The sequence below is a fragment of the Episyrphus balteatus genome, chromosome 1, assembly GCF_945859705.1.
Source record: "Episyrphus balteatus chromosome 1, idEpiBalt1.1, whole genome shotgun sequence".
NCBI classification, from domain to species: Eukaryota; Metazoa; Arthropoda; class Insecta; order Diptera; family Syrphidae; genus Episyrphus; species Episyrphus balteatus.
The window spans coordinates 91,918,092-91,936,876 of NC_079134.1; the positions used below are offsets into that span (position 1 = coordinate 91,918,092).

General features: G+C 35.7%; 1 protein-coding gene across 6 annotated transcripts in view; it reads left to right on the top strand.

Moving 5' to 3' along the window:
* The window catches only part of LOC129921211 (cofilin/actin-depolymerizing factor homolog), a 362,755-nt gene that overhangs the window by 150,741 nt on the left and 193,229 nt on the right, over positions 1–18,785 (top strand). For 3 of the 6 annotated variants that reach the window (XR_008773472.1, XR_008773473.1, XR_008773474.1), the window contains one exon: positions 4,028–14,455. The exons of 1 other annotated variant lie outside the window; for it this stretch is intronic. Coding sequence is in view for 1 of the 5 variants with exons in the window: in XM_056002947.1 (XP_055858922.1) it covers positions 8,823–11,063 (2,241 nt within the window). In the remaining 4 variants the exon portion in view is untranslated. Of the gene's footprint in view, positions 1–4,027; positions 14,751–18,785 lie in introns of those variants that run through there. 2 more of the 6 variants (XR_008773475.1, XM_056002947.1) reach the window with 2 other exon arrangements.

Here is an 18,785-nt window from a genome sequence, read left to right on the forward strand (position 1 = left end):
AGCTTAAACATGATGTATATTATAGCCCTTAACTCTATCAAATATTATACACTTTGGTTTAGAAACAGCAGCAGCAGAAAATGCACGCTCGGGTTCAATACTCGTTGGAGGGATGGACATTAAATATTTATTTGCCTACTCCAAGTATTTTCCTCTTATCCCGTCTTCAAAAAGCTGCATTCCTCTTTTGATAGCTTAATTTAAGGGGGGGTTTCCATAGCATTTTAATGGAAGATGGTTGACTAATTGTTGTATTACTTTTGCAGTTTATAAGATAATCTTATGAAACTTACTTTTTTGAAAAGGTAATAAACGTACGAATATTTTTGCATCATTTAAATTTTAGAAACATTTCTTGTGCGATTTTTATAAGGGTCGAAAATGATTTTTTTCCTGCAAATTTAGATTGAATCAGAATTTTGGTTGGGGCACCGTTGTTTATAAACTTTTTATTTATTTTTTTTTTTGTTTTATAATGATCAAATGTGTTTTCATGCAGTACGCGAAACAGATTTTTTTTTTTTTTTTTTTTTTATTAGAAAAAAAGCTTCGTTAATTTGTTGTAATTTCATGTTTTTTTACTCACTCTTCTTAGAATAACTTTACCGTTTATTAGTGTTTTTAGATGAAACAAAAAGAAAACAATAAAGGGAAATTAGGAGAATCCAATAAAATTTCTAAAATTTAATTTGAAGTTAGTTTGAACGGTTAATTTGAAGGAAAGGTTTAAAAATGCACTTTTTTAGCATTTTAGTCGTGGGGCAAAGCGTGATTATTTTTTAAAATGTTTTTGTATTTTTTAATGAGAAGTTAATTAAGTTGTTCATGCAACCCGTTTGCCAAAAAAAAAATTTTTTTTTATTTACACACTAAAAATTTGATTTTAATAAACCAATATTTGCATTCTGTTTTTGAGGAAGGGGCAGTCAAAGCATCCACAATTTATTTTTATTATTTTTTTTCATTATATTTCAAATCAGTTTCAAAAAAAAAATATATATTTTTGCTCACAGTATTTTTAATATAAATTGTTGAAAAAGTGTCTATTTTAGCTTTTTTTACTTTGAAAATTCCATTGATCACGCACACATGAAAATTTAGTTCAAAAGAATGCCACGCATAAGCTGGCGCTGATGAATTCTTTTTTTCTGTTCTTTTCTATTTATTGAAAAAAAAACTTGCTCTTGCGCTCTCATTTTCTCGTTATATTTTGTTTTTGTTTTTTGTGTTTACATAATACTTTTTTTTGTTTGTTTCCTATTTCCTCACTCAGGCAGGCAGAAATCATTCATGAAATTATGAAGATGATGCAGAGAGTAGGTAGATAGTAGATATTTTTTGCAAGATCATTATCTTTTGTTTTCAAAAAGGGTTGTTTTGTTCTTGTTGACTCTTGGGTTTTTTCTAACAATTCATTTCGTGTTTATAATATCGCACCCGCGGTTGCGAGTTGACACTTTTGGGTTTTTTTTTTGGTGTCAGCGAAATTCTTTGCATTGTGTAATATTCACATCGCTCGTGCGGGGATATAGGTAAAGGATTAGATATGTGCATTTGTTTGTGTGTAAAAATGTGTATTGACATTTGACATGTGCTTGTGCACAATGATTGATTTCCATATTTACGTTGATTTCTGGGTTGTATTGTTTATTATACTACACTCGCGCGTGCGTGCGGGGTTATATAATATAAATATGTCCTTTTGTTTTTCATTGTCTACAGGAGCAAAAAAGTAGCTAATGCCTATCTGAATTTATAAATAAAATAGGTAGGTATCAGTTTGAAAAAATAGATCATTGTTTTTCAAAGTGTTGAGCTTGAAAATTATTTTTGAAAACTTCCCTAAACTTTGATTACATAATTGAAAAATTAATTTCAAGGTTTAAAAAAAAGTAACTTATAAGTTATTAATGCTGCCTTATTTTTGTTTCCTAATAATGTAGGTAGGTATAAGTAAATAAAAAACAAAATCGATTCAGTTACGAACTGAGTTCATTACATTGGTGACTTTAAAAAAAAATCTTTATTAAAAAGGTTTTGAAAGTAAATTGGATTGATATCGAGTCCATCCTCAAACAACATACACATAAGAACCTAAACATTCTATATATTGTAAGTAAATACATTTCCATGTCAGCCGGCACGCGCGAGTGCGAGACAAAAAATTTCTCAACGAAGAACAACTCAAAAGTGAGCAAGAACCTGAAAATCAATCCTTCTGCGCATCTACTCATATTTTTATACAAACTACACAAAGGATACTGTCAAGTATATTATATCAATGCACCCATATAACACATCCTCTACCTGCTTCTCCGCTGAACAACTATAATTATTATTATAATGCAAAAAATTTCTCTGATACACAAAAAACTCAAATGCCATCCACAACAGCAACATGGAAACAAGTTTCTTTTTCATTTCAAAAATAAATAGGTATACACTCCAGAAATCTTTCATGAAAATATTGAATTTCAAACCAGTTTTCGTCCACAAACACCATATCCATATAAAGATCTATGTAGTATACCTATACCTACATCCATTTGCATGTCACCCCGCACGCGTGAGTGCGATGGCGATCTCACAAAGAGACAATGAATGAAAACCATAACCAACATCCTGAGAGTAAAAAACCAGAGAATTCGATGGCGAGAGAGCGAAACACATTCAATAATACACACAAATGCTTTTACATGAGATTTGACTTTGCTGAAAAAGGGAACCCAGTCTTAAGTCGTTTCATCAGCCGCTTCTATATTTTGGTAGGGTTCAATGTTTTTGAGACTATTTTTTACTTCATTTTCTAATTTGTCATTCCAAGAAAGTTTCTCTTCGCAGCTCGATGGAACAGCAACAGGTTCAGTTTCAAGAATATAGTCATCGTTGACAGCACCCACACGTTTTAAAATTGATGTGGATTTGTTTTATTAATGATATTTTGTTGTAACTTGAAAATAAATTTTTTACTTCTGGGCTTAAGTTTTCGAAAATTACTTTTGAGTTCTGTAGGTGAGCAAGAACACCAAATAATTCTGCCAGCCGCCGCCGCAAGCTCAAGCGATTAATAAAAGCTGTCCTCAGTTTGTTGAAATTTTCGACTTTAACTGCTTAAAAAGAAATTTAAGAGCACCATCAGCTGTACACAAATTAGAATCAGAACGGCAAAGAGATTCAACTGTTAATTTATTGGAGCCGAGCCAGTACTCCAATAATCTCATTTATTAAATCAAAATCTGTTTCTTCAAACCTTATAGGGTGATTGAGATCGATAAGCGATTTTTGAATGCTCAGTTTTAAAAGTGCAAAGCGTTCAATCATCGCATGAAGGCTATTCCGCAATAAACAATAAGGAAAGTTCTTTCCATTTTTACATATTTTTTTTTTTGCAGAATTGTGTCATTTTTTGTATGCGAATATTAAGCCACCAATCCCGAAAATCCCGGGATTGGAGAGCTATGATCCCGGATATTTCGGGATCAAAAAATGGGCCGGGATCCCGAATCCCGGGATTGCAATCTCTAGCTGTACTATAATTTAACAAATAAGCTGCAGTAAATTTTTAGGTTTTGTGAAGCTGTACATTGATTTATGAGTAAATCAGCTAAGATGAAATTCCAATCTATACAACGCATGTAACAAACTCGGGTAAAACGGGAGAATGGGTCACGTTTTTAGTGGATGCAGCCAGGGTTCATCGATTTGTAAGACGTTGTCAATAAGACATACAACAGAATTAATGACTAATGACTCAAAATCAACCACTGTGCGGTGTGCCAAGTTTGAATGGCGGTTGTAGGTACTCTGATTGGTATTGATTGTTGTTGAATGTTCAATCGAAGATAATAGAATGCTATTCTATTATCTTTGAAAAGAAACATCGAATCAATGTTTTAATGGATGACTTTGGAAGGACTTTGTTAAAAATAATCCAAAAATTAAAAATTATTATATATACAAATTATAGTTACTAATAATATAAAAGAACACTAAAGAAATTTGTATCCAAATTCTCATTTATTTTCAGTATCAATATTATACGGACTTAGCAAACACCGCTGGAGTAAAAAACATTGATTTTGTTATGGCAAAACTTCATGATGTCAGCAGTGGGCGGTTCCTAGATGATTTAGTGAATTTTAGAAATGATATTTTTAGAATTGTCGATGAAACTACTTTTATAAAAATAAACTAAAAACCACATTATTTTTATTATATTTAGTAAAAGGTTTGTTCGTCGATATTATACATAAATATATTACAAATTAAATTAAAACTAATGTTGAAATTTGGAGAATCTAATCATAAGTACAGTATGAAATAAATTAGTTTTTTTGCATGTGCAAATCAAACAAATTTTTGATTTCAAAAACCCATCCCCTGAACTTGCTGTGACGATTTCAAACTATAAAGTGTTTTTTTCAGCCAAAACTTTTTTTCAGGGAAGTCATATATCTTGGTTTGGTTTCCAGTAACGGCCTTAGGGGGTGGCCAACGAGGCAATCGCCTGGGGTCTCGCGCTTTGAGGGGCCTCGCGCAACAACCTAAGCTAATTAGTTAATTAGTTGCACAAAATCGTGCACTTTCTGATAAAAGCATGAAATTTATACCTATCCTTGGTAGTACTCAATATAAGAGTTATTTTGAGATATTGGGCCACCTTGTATTCCATCTGGGAGGGTAGGTACAAGAGCTTTTCTGTGTTGCATCCGTATTGTTTCATATCATAGCACAATTTTATTAATATAAAACATGATTTCGAGGTAATTTTTAACGCCCGATCGAATAAAATTATTACCAAAATGTTATTGTAATCTTTATAAATAGTCATTTACTTAAAGAACAAGAGCAAAAATATTACCAAGTACACCGACAAAAAACGTGGGGCTCTCGAAAAAGCCGACTTTAAACTCCGCTATGGCATTAGGAATGCCAAAATAAAGATTCTGCAAAGTCAGGAAGCGGACCCTAACCTAGTTGAGGATATAGTCGAGGATGACGATACCCCCAAAGAGGCAGGGTTCTCCGGCGAGAGGCTGATAACTGACGATGCAGAATCCGATATAAATTAAAAACATGCTGCACGTCGTTAGGGTTAATCTGAAGCACTCTAAATGTGCTTCAGATAACCTGAGAGTTTTCCTAAGGGAGGAAAACTTTGATGTGGGCATCATACAAGAGCCCTGGATTAATGGCCTCCGAGTGAGAGGTCTCCAAGACAGCCAATATGACCTTTTTTACAAGCCCGTCAGTTCGAGCCAAGGTAAGCCAAGAACATGTATTTTAGCTAAAAAACACTTAAAAGCTTTTTTGTGTCCCAATCTTAGCACCTCTGATTTGACCGTTGTCAAATTAGAGGGTTCAAATACTGAAGGACTACTTTTGGCATCTGCGTACATGGCACATGACCAGCAGTCACCGCCGGAGGAAGTACGTAGGCTGACAACTCAAGCCAGTACAATGAAGACAAGCCTACTCATCGGGTGTGACGCAAATGCACGTCATACTCTTTGGGGTAGTTCTGAGATCAATGATCGAGGTGAGTCTTTATTTGATTATATCATTGAAAATAACCTTACCCTTTGCAATAGAGGTACTACTCCAACATTCACGTTTCCTAGTTCAAGGAACTATGAAGGATGGGAGGATGTACTAGACATCACTATTACAAATAGCAACTTCAATTTGCAGGTTGAAAATTGGAGAGTATCCCCTTTAAAATCCTTTTCAGACCATAGTTGGATTCTGTTCCAACTTAAGTTTGAAACCAAAATCCCACCCCCTTATAGAAATCCCAAAAGAACTGACTGGAAGAATTTCGGTCAAGTTTTTAGTGTAAAGTTACGCAATATACCCAATATAAATACAGATTCGGTGGATGATCTCAAATCAAAGGTAATGACCTTTGAACGAGCAATGATCACTGCCTTTAAAGTCTCTTGTCCGGTGAGACATAGTAGCAAAATATTTCCCCCTTGGTGGAACGAAGACCTGTCTAATCTGAGGAAAATGACTAGAACAATCTTCAACATCTGCCATAAACACAAATTCTATGAACCCTATAAAGATTGCTTAAGAGTCTACAAGCGTAGCATAGCATCAGCCAAAAAGGAAAGCTGGGAGGAATACTGTCACTCCATAGAAGATATTAAGGATTCTGCCAGGCTTAGCAAGGTTTTATCGAGGGAACACTCAAATCCCTCGTTTCTTAAAAAGTCTGACGGATCCTGAACAATATCTCCAGCTGAATCCTTAGAATTATTAATGACTACTCATTTTCCGGGGTGCGTTGATAGCACCTCTGAAGTGAACACAAATCCCACTTTGCCATCAGTTACGACTGAGCAAGTAAACCCCTTGATAACAAGAGAAAATATAGCTTGGGCTATTAACACTTTCTCTCCGTACAAATCCCCAGGCCCTGATGGTATTCTGCCCATTATGCTGCAAAATCAGCAAGAGATAGCAGTTCTATGGCTTGAAAAAATCTTTAAAGGCTGCCTTCTTCTTAATCATGTGCCCAAGTCTTGGAGACAAGTTAGCGTGGTTTTCATACCCAAAGTGGGCAAAAGAGGACATGAATCCGCGAAGGATTTCCGGCCAATAAGTTTAACATCTTTCTTACTTAAATCCTTAGAACGAATCTTAGAAACTCATATTAGAGACATTTTTAAAAGATGTCCTCTAGCCAGTTCGCAGCACGCTTATATGAGGGGCAAATCTACGGAAACAGCCCTCCATGAAGTCGTTCGAACAATTGAGAACTCGATACACTTTAAAGAATATACCCTAGCTACCTTCTTGGATGTAGAGGGAGCTTTTAACAATGTCCTACCCGAATCTATTCTCGAAGCCCTAGTGACTTTTGAAGTAGAAGACTATATCAGAAGTTGGATTATTTCAATGCTAAAAGAGAGAAGAATTCAAGCAAGCTTAGGAAATTCAAACTGTTTTAAATGCATTAATAGGGGTACGCCTCAGGGTGGCGTTCTTTCCCCACTTTTATGGCTCCTTGTCATGAACAATATCCTCGTGAAGCTTGAGAGAAGTGGAGTGAAGGCAGTGGCATATGCGGATGATCTGGTTGTACTTGTATCAGGAAAGTTTTTACCTGTGATCAGTGAAATGACTGACACGGCTTTGAGAAAAGTTAGCAACTGGGCTACAAGCTGTGGCCTAGGAGTTAATCAAAGTAAAACGGAACTGATGCTTTTTACAACTAAAACCAAAATCCCTGCCTTCCCTCTACCTCAGCTCAACGGCCAAATCTTATCACTTTCTTCTAGCGCCAAATATTTAGGTGTAATTTTGGACACTAAACTGAGCTGGAAGCTTAATATAGAAGAGCGGGTTAGAAAGGCGAGCATTGCTTTCTATGCCTGCAGTAAAACCTTTGGGAAAAAATGGGGTCTTAAATCAAAAATGATTCTATGGACTTACACAGCGGTTGTACGACCCATTCTTACCTACGGCGCCATTGTTTGGTGGCCTGCACTTAATAAAGCTTATAACATCAACAAACTTAAGAAAATCCAGAGAACAGCAAGCGTAGGGACGACTGGAGCCCTCCGGTCGTGCCCCACGGAGGCTCTAAACGTTCTCTTGCACCTCTTACCCATAGACCTTCATATTAAATACCAGGTCTCTTGTAGCGTTTTAAGGCTAAAAGAAACAGGTAGTTGGAAAGCAAAATCTTTTGGTCACAGTGACACAACAAATTTAATACCATCGGATATGCTTCTGACACCCACGGACTACTGCACCCCTATTTTGAATACTGTAATGAATTGCAAGGTCAGCTTCCCGTCGAGATCAGACTGGGAAGAGGGCATTGTGACGAGAGGCTTCGACACCTGCATTTTCACTGATGGCTCAAAAATCTTAGCACCTCTGATTTGACCGTTGTCAAATTAGAGGGTTCAAATACTGAAGGACTACTTTTGGCATCTGCGTACATGGCACATGACCAGCAGTCACCGCCGGAGGAAGTACGTAGGCTGACAACTCAAGCCAGTACAATGAAGACAAGCCTACTCATCGGGTGTGACGCAAATGCACGTCATACTCTTTGGGGTAGTTCTGAGATCAATGATCGAGGTGAGTCTTTATTTGATTATATCATTGAAAATAACCTTACCCTTTGCAATAGAGGTACTACTCCAACATTCACGTTTCCTAGTTCAAGGAACTATGAAGGATGGGAGGATGTACTAGACATCACTATTACAAATAGCAACTTCAATTTGCAGGTTGAAAATTGGAGAGTATCCCCTTTAAAATCCTTTTCAGACCATAGTTGGATTCTGTTCCAACTTAAGTTTGAAACCAAAATCCCACCCCCTTATAGAAATCCCAAAAGAACTGACTGGAAGAATTTCGGTCAAGTTTTTAGTGTAAAGTTACGCAATATACCCAATATAAATACAGATTCGGTGGATGATCTCAAATCAAAGGTAATGACCTTTGAACGAGCAATGATCACTGCCTTTAAAGTCTCTTGTCCGGTGAGACATAGTAGCAAAATATTTCCCCCTTGGTGGAACGAAGACCTGTCTAATCTGAGGAAAATGACTAGAACAATCTTCAACATCTGCCATAAACACAAATTCTATGAACCCTATAAAGATTGCTTAAGAGTCTACAAGCGTAGCATAGCATCAGCCAAAAAGGAAAGCTGGGAGGAATACTGTCACTCCATAGAAGATATTAAGGATTCTGCCAGGCTTAGCAAGGTTTTATCGAGGGAACACTCAAATCCCTCGTTTCTTAAAAAGTCTGACGGATCCTGAACAATATCTCCAGCTGAATCCTTAGAATTATTAATGACTACTCATTTTCCGGGGTGCGTTGATAGCACCTCTGAAGTGAACACAAATCCCACTTTGCCATCAGTTACGACTGAGCAAGTAAACCCCTTGATAACAAGAGAAAATATAGCTTGGGCTATTAACACTTTCTCTCCGTACAAATCCCCAGGCCCTGATGGTATTCTGCCCATTATGCTGCAAAATCAGCAAGAGATAGCAGTTCTATGGCTTGAAAAAATCTTTAAAGGCTGCCTTCTTCTTAATCATGTGCCCAAGTCTTGGAGACAAGTTAGCGTGGTTTTCATACCCAAAGTGGGCAAAAGAGGACATGAATCCGCGAAGGATTTCCGGCCAATAAGTTTAACATCTTTCTTACTTAAATCCTTAGAACGAATCTTAGAAACTCATATTAGAGACATTTTTAAAAGATGTCCTCTAGCCAGTTCGCAGCACGCTTATATGAGGGGCAAATCTACGGAAACAGCCCTCCATGAAGTCGTTCGAACAATTGAGAACTCGATACACTTTAAAGAATATACCCTAGCTACCTTCTTGGATGTAGAGGGAGCTTTTAACAATGTCCTACCCGAATCTATTCTCGAAGCCCTAGTGACTTTTGAAGTAGAAGACTATATCAGAAGTTGGATTATTTCAATGCTAAAAGAGAGAAGAATTCAAGCAAGCTTAGGAAATTCAAACTGTTTTAAATGCATTAATAGGGGTACGCCTCAGGGTGGCGTTCTTTCCCCACTTTTATGGCTCCTTGTCATGAACAATATCCTCGTGAAGCTTGAGAGAAGTGGAGTGAAGGCAGTGGCATATGCGGATGATCTGGTTGTACTTGTATCAGGAAAGTTTTTACCTGTGATCAGTGAAATGACTGACACGGCTTTGAGAAAAGTTAGCAACTGGGCTACAAGCTGTGGCCTAGGAGTTAATCAAAGTAAAACGGAACTGATGCTTTTTACAACTAAAACCAAAATCCCTGCCTTCCCTCTACCTCAGCTCAACGGCCAAATCTTATCACTTTCTTCTAGCGCCAAATATTTAGGTGTAATTTTGGACACTAAACTGAGCTGGAAGCTTAATATAGAAGAGCGGGTTAGAAAGGCGAGCATTGCTTTCTATGCCTGCAGTAAAACCTTTGGGAAAAAATGGGGTCTTAAATCAAAAATGATTCTATGGACTTACACAGCGGTTGTACGACCCATTCTTACCTACGGCGCCATTGTTTGGTGGCCTGCACTTAATAAAGCTTATAACATCAACAAACTTAAGAAAATCCAGAGAACAGCAAGCGTAGGGACGACTGGAGCCCTCCGGTCGTGCCCCACGGAGGCTCTAAACGTTCTCTTGCACCTCTTACCCATAGACCTTCATATTAAATACCAGGTCTCTTGTAGCGTTTTAAGGCTAAAAGAAACAGGTAGTTGGAAAGCAAAATCTTTTGGTCACAGTGACACAACAAATTTAATACCATCGGATATGCTTCTGACACCCACGGACTACTGCACCCCTATTTTGAATACTGTAATGAATTGCAAGGTCAGCTTCCCGTCGAGATCAGACTGGGAAGAGGGCATTGTGACGAGAGGCTTCGACACCTGCATTTTCACTGATGGCTCAAAAATGGATTGTGGGGTCGGTTCGGGTGTCTACTATGAATCCCTCAATATCTCAAAATCCTTTCGACTACCAAACTTTGCCAGTGTATTCCAAGCAGAATTGCTGGCATTTAAAGAAGCTTGCAAATTACTTAGAGTATATCCAAATCAAAGCCAAAATACAGCTATACTAACAGATAGTCAGGCAGCTATAAAAGCAATTGATTCGGTCACGACATCCTCCAAATTGGTTCAGCAGTGCAGAGAGGAACTCTCATTGCTGAGTGGAAGCCTCACAATCACTCTCATCTGGATCCCAGGTCACAGTGGTTTTGAAGGCAATGAAAAGGCGGATGAACTGGCCAGGCAAGGATCAGCCCTTCATGAGTCACTAGCAGAAATAGTTAACATTCCCATAGGAGTCATGAAGGGCGATATCTTCTTAAAATACCTAACAAAAGCTAACAATAGGTGGCACAACTTGACTAGCTGCGTCATATCCAGAAAAATCTGGCCCACCTATAATAAATCCAAAACATATGACCTAATCTCTAGACCCAGAAAAGATATTAGCAGAATCGTTGCGGTGTGCACAGGACATTGGCCGATAGGGGAACATGCAGCAAAGTTGGGTATACCGCACAATACCTAGTGTCGCAGCTGCTTGGACCAGCAAGAAAAAGAAACGGTCTTCCATTTCCTATGTCAATGTCCCGCCCTTGCTAGGAATAGAGCACTCTCTCTGGGGAGTGAATTCTTTAATGTCATAGATAACATCTCAGAATCAAAGATCAAAAACTTGATCTCGTTCCTAAATGCAACAAAGTGGATTTAGGACTGCCTAACACTTGTTTTTCCCTTTTTTAAAACCAATTAAAAAATGTATTTCAAATAAATCCAATTATCACTCACAGGTTTCATAAGTTTTGGTATCAAAACGGCGCATCCTGCGCTAATTGGGTCAATCAAACATGGTTTGCCTTGACCGCCATCTCTACCTACCTACCTACACCGACAAAAAAAAAAACAATATCAATATCAATCTTGAGATTGGCAACTCTGGTTCGTAAACAAATAGACGTCAATTTATTCATCTGCTCAAAAATAATTATTTTTTTTACAAATTTTTCGATTTAATTTATATAATTAATAAAAAGTTTTCATTTTTATCAATTGTTTAAAAGTGATAAAGCAAAATTATATAAATTATATGCTTTACATAAGATATAATGCAAATTTTATAGTTGCGCGGCACATTCACGACATAACCTCTTTTTCTGTTCATGGCAAATAATACTCCTTTTAAACGTATCCACAGCGAAACCTCACCAGAATACTCAGTGCAGCAGATCAACAAAAAATATTACTCATCGTCATCAAACGCTGGTTCAAGTAAACGAACGAATATTGGTAAAATGGGTGATGCTTTTTCCTGGGATTCGTTTCATATGAAAATGAAAATTATGCTAGAGAATGTTGTTAAAAAAGATGACATGAGAGTTCTACAAGAAGAAATCTTAATAGTAAAAAACGAGAACATCAAACTTCGGAAAGAAATTGGCGACATAAAAAACAAACTCCAATTTTTTGACCAAAAGTTCCGTCGAAATAACATTGTAGTTAGTGGTCTCAAAAGTAGGAACATCACTGAAGCAAACCAATCTCTGATAGGGATGCAAACGATACATCGATGTTTTCAAAACATCGATGTTTTTGTTAAAAACATCGATGTATACATCGATGTTTCTTAAGCCGATACATCGCCGATACATCGACGTTAAATCTGCAAAACATCGACATCGTTCATTTTGTTACTCGTTTTTCTTTTTTTGCATAATAACAGAACTTGAACTCTCAAACTCAATCTTTTTTGTCTAGTGTTCAAAGCTTTAAATTTTTTTTTTAATGTTTTCATTCAAAAGACTGTTTCTGTGTGTTCAGAAATCAGAACGCGACCATCAGAGGCGTACGTTGCCGGGGCTCCGGGACAATATTAATTTTAAGGGGCCATTTCGACATTTTTTTAAAAAGGATATGTATACGCCTTTTTCTTTTTTTGGGGGCCCCAGAAGTATTATTTGTTGGTCGCTTAGATTATTTTAGTAGCATTTTTTGAGGTCCCTGAGGTAATATTTTTTCTACTTTATTTATAATAACAGTTTCCTTCTCTGCATTGTCTCCGGTCAGGGCCCTAGCGTCAGTTGGGGCCTCGGGGCACCGCCCCGCTTGGCCCAATGGTGTGTACGCCTATGGCGACCATTATTGACATGCTTGTGAGTTACGTTCAGAGCTCTGAACGTTAAAAAAAAAGAGTATGTGTACATGTAAATGAATTTCATTTGATATTTTAAATATTTTTGTTTTATATTTTTATTAAAATAATCAAACAGCGTATTTTTTTAACAATCTCAGTTTATGGTATTCTCTGGAAAATTTTGTATGCTATCTCCGTACCTTAACCCAAGACAATCTGACTTCCCTGAACATAGTTATGCATGAAAAAATCTTTATAATTGGAAATTAAGAATCTTCATACCAATTTCCGTTGCTAAATTTTTGAGCAAAAAAAAATTAAATTTTATCTACGATTGATGGCCTTTATATCAATACAAGTTTAGTTTTAGTCTATGTTGTTTTCTTCTCCTTTTATTTATGAGTATTTACCTTTTTGTTTTTTTGTGTTAAGTTGCATATATGGCAAGTTGCCACAAAAAACAAAGCATGTGGCAAGTTGCCACTTGCCACACGCAACTTGCCACATGCAACTTGCCACATGCAACTTGCCACATGCAACTTGCCACGTGCAACTTGCCACATGCAACTTGCCACATGCTACTTGCCACATGCAACTTGCCACATGCAACTTGCGACATGAATTCTGCCACATGATACTTGCCAAACGCAACTTCCCACATAGAACTTGCCACATTTTACGTACTGAATGCCACATGCCTCGTGCTACTTGCCACATGCCACATGCAACTTGCGACATGAAATATGCAACTTGCCACGTATTGTGTTTTTTTTTATCGTACTGCGGCGTACTGCATTTTTTAATACTAAAGTACTATCAACTCTAAAGGTAAAACGACAGCCCTGCTGCCCAAGTGTCTCGGAGATGGCGATCGCGTCATAATCCCTTTGACATTCTTGTCAAAAAAACAAATTTTCATACCCACCGTCCCATAAAAAGTATAACTTCAAAAATTGATTCCATTTGATTAGAATTGATGGTATTTATATATAAATAAAAACGAAAATCGTATTAAGAAAATATGTTTCATTTTGTTGATAAATTTGTTTGTTTTGTGGTACCTAATAATTGAATTAAACTTAGGTTTTTGGGTTTTAAACAGATAAGACATAAATATATTGTTCTTTAGATACAGTAGAACGTATTTATGTCCAACAAAAATACATCGGCAAAACATCGATGTATCGAAGATAGAACCGATGTTTTCTTAACATCGATGTTGTAAATAAAACATCGATGTATTCAAACATCGATGTTTTTTTTAACGATGTTGCATCCCTAATCTCTGATGGATTTATGTGCTAAAGTTCTCAAAACCATTGTTGTTATCAACAGAACAATAGAGATCAAAACCAACTCTGACTATCTTTTCGAATTGGATTCTGCAAGTCAAGTTAATAATATCTTGCATAACAGTGGTAAGCTTCATGGAAGCGGTGTTTTTGTACAACGTGACTACACAGAATCTGAACGTCAGCAGCGATACCACCTACGACAGATAAAAAAGAATATACATGCGGCCATCAAAAATATCAAGTGCTCGTTCAAAGGTACTACTCTCATTGTTGATGATAAGGCATTCAAATGGAATGAGCTGGGTGTTATCGCATCCTCTAAAGATGACAAACTGTTTCTATGTGACCTGTTGAGGGGTTCGAATGCAAACTATGATGTGCTAGTGCAAGCTGTGAGACAGAATACTAAGCATCAGAGCAGCAGTGGCGTGTCGAGGTCAAAACAATAACAACAAGAAGTATGTCAGCTTTTATCCTATAATGTAGCTAATTTAGGTAATAAATTAATATTTGGTAATTTTTATGAATTTCTTAATGATTTTGAAATTATTTTTTTGTATGAAACTAATGTAATTTTTGATAAGCGAAGCGAATTTAGTATTTATTTAAAAGAGTATGAGATAAGATGGATAGAATAACGAAGAAAAAAATAACAAGAGAAAGCTCATAGGCCTGGTCGTGCTGTAGGTGGTTGTCTTTTTGCATATAAAAAGGCAATCAAATAAAAATACAACCTGGAATTTGTGTATGTTAACGAGAACATTTTATTAAAAGCTAAGTTTGAACAACAGTCACTTTTTTTCATTCCAAAATACCTAAACTGCACAATGTGGACTGCAGATTTTAATCAATTAAAGGAACTGATGGTAGAGGTAGGTAAGGCTCAAGTAGGATTTTGTTTGCTTGGAGATTTGAATGCTAGAACGGGAACGTCACAAGTGATTGATAAAAATGATCTTTTGAACTATCCGCATATTTTACCTAATCGCAAATCAAATGATAATTGCGTAAATGCAAGAGGTAAAAAAATACTGGAGCTTTTGGATGACGGGGGTGGAATAATTTTAAATGGAAGAATAGTAGGAGACATAAATGGTGAATTTACGTTCTTAAGAGCTATGGGTAAATCGGTAAACGATTATTGTTGCTGTTCGGTGGATTTACTTAAATATATAAATAAGTTGACCGTTTTACCCAAGCCTATTCAGATCATTTGCCACTATGCCACTATGTACCTTGTACCTAAAGATATGTGCTGTCTAACAACAGGGTTAGCAAATAATATCGCTCTCCCACCCAAACTTAATTGGTTTCCAAGCAAACTCTACGAATATCAAATTAAATTAGACCAACTTGTAGCTCCAGAAGCATATGCAGTTTTGCCTGGCATCGATGTAAAAATAGATCACCTCAAAAATAAGATCATCGCCTCAGCTGACTTTATTCCCAGACCCAAGTTTTTCTCTCCGAAAAATAAATGGTTTTACATACAATGCAAGGAAAAAAATGTTCAAGTCACTTAGAATGTACCAGAAGCACAAAATAAACTTCTTAGAACGCATATATAAAGAAAGTTCACAGAAATTTAGGAAAATTTGCAAAGAAAAGAAGCTAGCTTACCACAATAATATGCTGTCCAAATTAAATGAAGTACATAGTTCTAAGGAGTGGTGGGCTCTTGCAAACACAATGAAGGAAAAAAACTAGTGAAAGGCTCAAATTTAACTTTGGATGCTTTTTGTGATCATTGAATAATTCTCAACGAAAAATCAAAACACAAGACAACAACATTCCATTTTGAATATAAGAAACGAACTGATTTATTCAAATAAAACTAAACTACATTACAGCTACATATACATATATGTCTTATATCTAACTTACTTCTACAGATAAGACTATTTACATAGATAACAAACTGGATAACGACGGTGTGATACAAAGAAGCATTTGTTTGTAACACGATCCACACAGATGTGTGTCATAAACACAATCAGTGTGAATCATGTATACAAGGATCTATGCCATATGCCGTCGCCGTCCACTTTGAACCTTAATATGTACATAACATTCCTATGGTCATAAAATATTATCTATATTTAAATGTTAGTACAATGATCCTTAAATAGATAATTAAACATACTCCCGCCATTGACATCATTGTAAATGTGTCAATAAAAATGGTGTTCGGGTTATGCTGACCTGCAGAAATGTCGTCGTTAGAAATTGGCAAAGTGTTGTGGTAGGTTCCATAAACTGATGAGTGATAGCTATGATCGTAACTTTTTAAATCCTTTGCTCTATAGTATAGTCAGCTATTGAATTGTACACTCTGGAGTCCATGTTATTTCGAAGACCCATTAGTTAACGCTCTATGTGTGGATCGTTGGAGATTCATAGTGAATTGTTGATCTTTATAAGGAGGCGAAAATCAATTTTCAATAATTTGCTGCTAGGACGAATTCTATTGCAAGACGCACGGTAAAATGAAACTCTCATTTTCCTGGACAAAGCGCAGCTTCGAGTTATAAAAAGAAAAACTGCTTGGCTTCATACCTTTTCTTTATCATAGATCAGACCAATATTTCTTCCATCAGTCAGTATTTCCATTACCATTCACGTCCATTACGTTTCTGATGGTAGTAAGGAATAACACCAGCATCCATCAAATTGATCCCGATAGCAAATATTATTTTCAGGATTTTTCTATTTGAATTGAAAGATTTGTGTCTTTTCTGTATTCCCGGGCGGCACATCAGTCTGCAATACAATTTAACTTGCAAGCTTGTTAGTCGAGTCCTTAACTGCATTCCTTGGATACTCATGAAAAGTCGACTAAGTTGAATTGAAATTGTTTGAAGTTCATCCGATAATTCTTGTATGAGCTTTAAGAAGTCCACAGTGCAACATCAACGTGTCCAATATTGTTTCCAACATAACAATCCTCAGAAGTCTACCAATCCTTTTTCCCAATCAAATTCCATATAGCATCTTCATTGCCTTAAAATTAGCGTTTAATTACTTTAACAAAAGTTTTGTATATAATATGCAATTAAAGTTATGAATAATAAATTCTCTTGAATATCTTAGTTGATATACAAAAAATACCATAAAGTTTTAATTAAAAAGATGATTAAGACAATATTTTTTACTAGATCAATTTAATTTTTTAACATTAATATATCATTTATTTTGTTTCATTATTAATTTTTGCAATAATATAAGAAAGAAATAACCATCTCAACAAAAACGATTAATCTATTTTGAAGACTATATTTAAGTACCTAAATAAGTAAACTAATTTTAGATAGTCATATATCATACTTCTATGCAATTTAAATTTTATAAAACTAGGAAAAGGCCAACTAATGTAAAACGACTTTATCGAAATCTTATTGCTTGTCCTTGCGTCTAGTACGCGATAAAGGCCAATTTTGCCAAAGATTTTCTTTGATACCCTGCCACTTTCCCAGGGCATAGGTATAAATAATTTTTTGAAATGAATTAGTTTCATTTAAATAAAACGACAAAGTGTCATTAATTTTATTAAAATTAAAGATTCCTTTTAAATCTTTTGGAATCAGACTTAACCATCTTGATTTGTGATGGTTCATATTTAAATAATTGCCTTGAGGATGCAAGGTAACTATGAACTTTCCTGTTTCAAGTTCAATGCTTCTACACTGCGCTTGGGATCCTGAAAAGTAGAAATGTATATTAATACATGATTTAAAATAAACAATGAACATTCTCTGGAAGCCTGAAATTAAAATAAGTATTTTGAAAGTTAGAAAAACACCTTTAATAAAATTATTAAAATTATTTTGAGGACATACTCGTATTCCTACTTTATTGTTCGATTTATTAGTACAATATTTTCCACGTATAGTAAGCCATTTTATAATTTTAAGATAAAGGAAAGATTTCTTATTTAAAATCACAACAAGCAAATAACGATTATCGTACAACAATAATTTCCATTCCATAATGATTTCCTTGGACATACCAAAATATTGTTTAGAAATCTTGACAGAATACGTAGGAAGATCTTCATTTATTTTCGAATAAAAAAGGTTAGTGTAAGAAAGACTTTTTAAGCAGTATTTCAAAACACCAACTCTTGCAAAATTGGAGATTTCAATGTTTATTTTATGTTTTAAATTTATTTTAAATAAAAATTGAAGGTTTTGATCAATATTATCAAAAAAATACTCTTTAAACACATCATATTTTGTTTTCACCATTTTTCTGTGTTTATTTTTAAAGAATCCTTTGCGGAGGAGATAAATTTTAGAATTTGGAACACTTAGGATTTCCTTTACTTCTTGTTCCTCGGAGTCCTTGACTATTGAATGTAGAGGTGCCTTTAAAACAGGCTTTTCTATGTCAATGTCTTCTATGGCATGCATTTCATTTAAATTTTCCTGCAAAGGAACCTGTTTCCTTTGCGCTCCTAAAATATCTAAGAGCTTGGTTTGGCGAGTTTCGAACACAAAATCCCTTTCTCTTGTAGCACTTTCGCGAATTCTTAAGCCAAGATCATTTTCCAATGACTTTTGAGAAAAACTCTTATTAATATGTTTCGGAAGCTTACACTCATCTCGAACATTTGGGAGCATCGCTTTTGAATTAAACGTAAAGTTAACGTACCAACACTCGTCATTCGACGAACTATCTATCGTTGATACAAGAGAAGTATTCTGTTCAAATTTTTCTCTGCTTTTGCCAAAGGTAAATTTTGAACGCATTGGCCTTTGAGGTGAATTTTCTTTTTCTCCTAGAAAATCTGGGAGCTTATTGCAGGGAGTTCCAGATAAGGAACTAA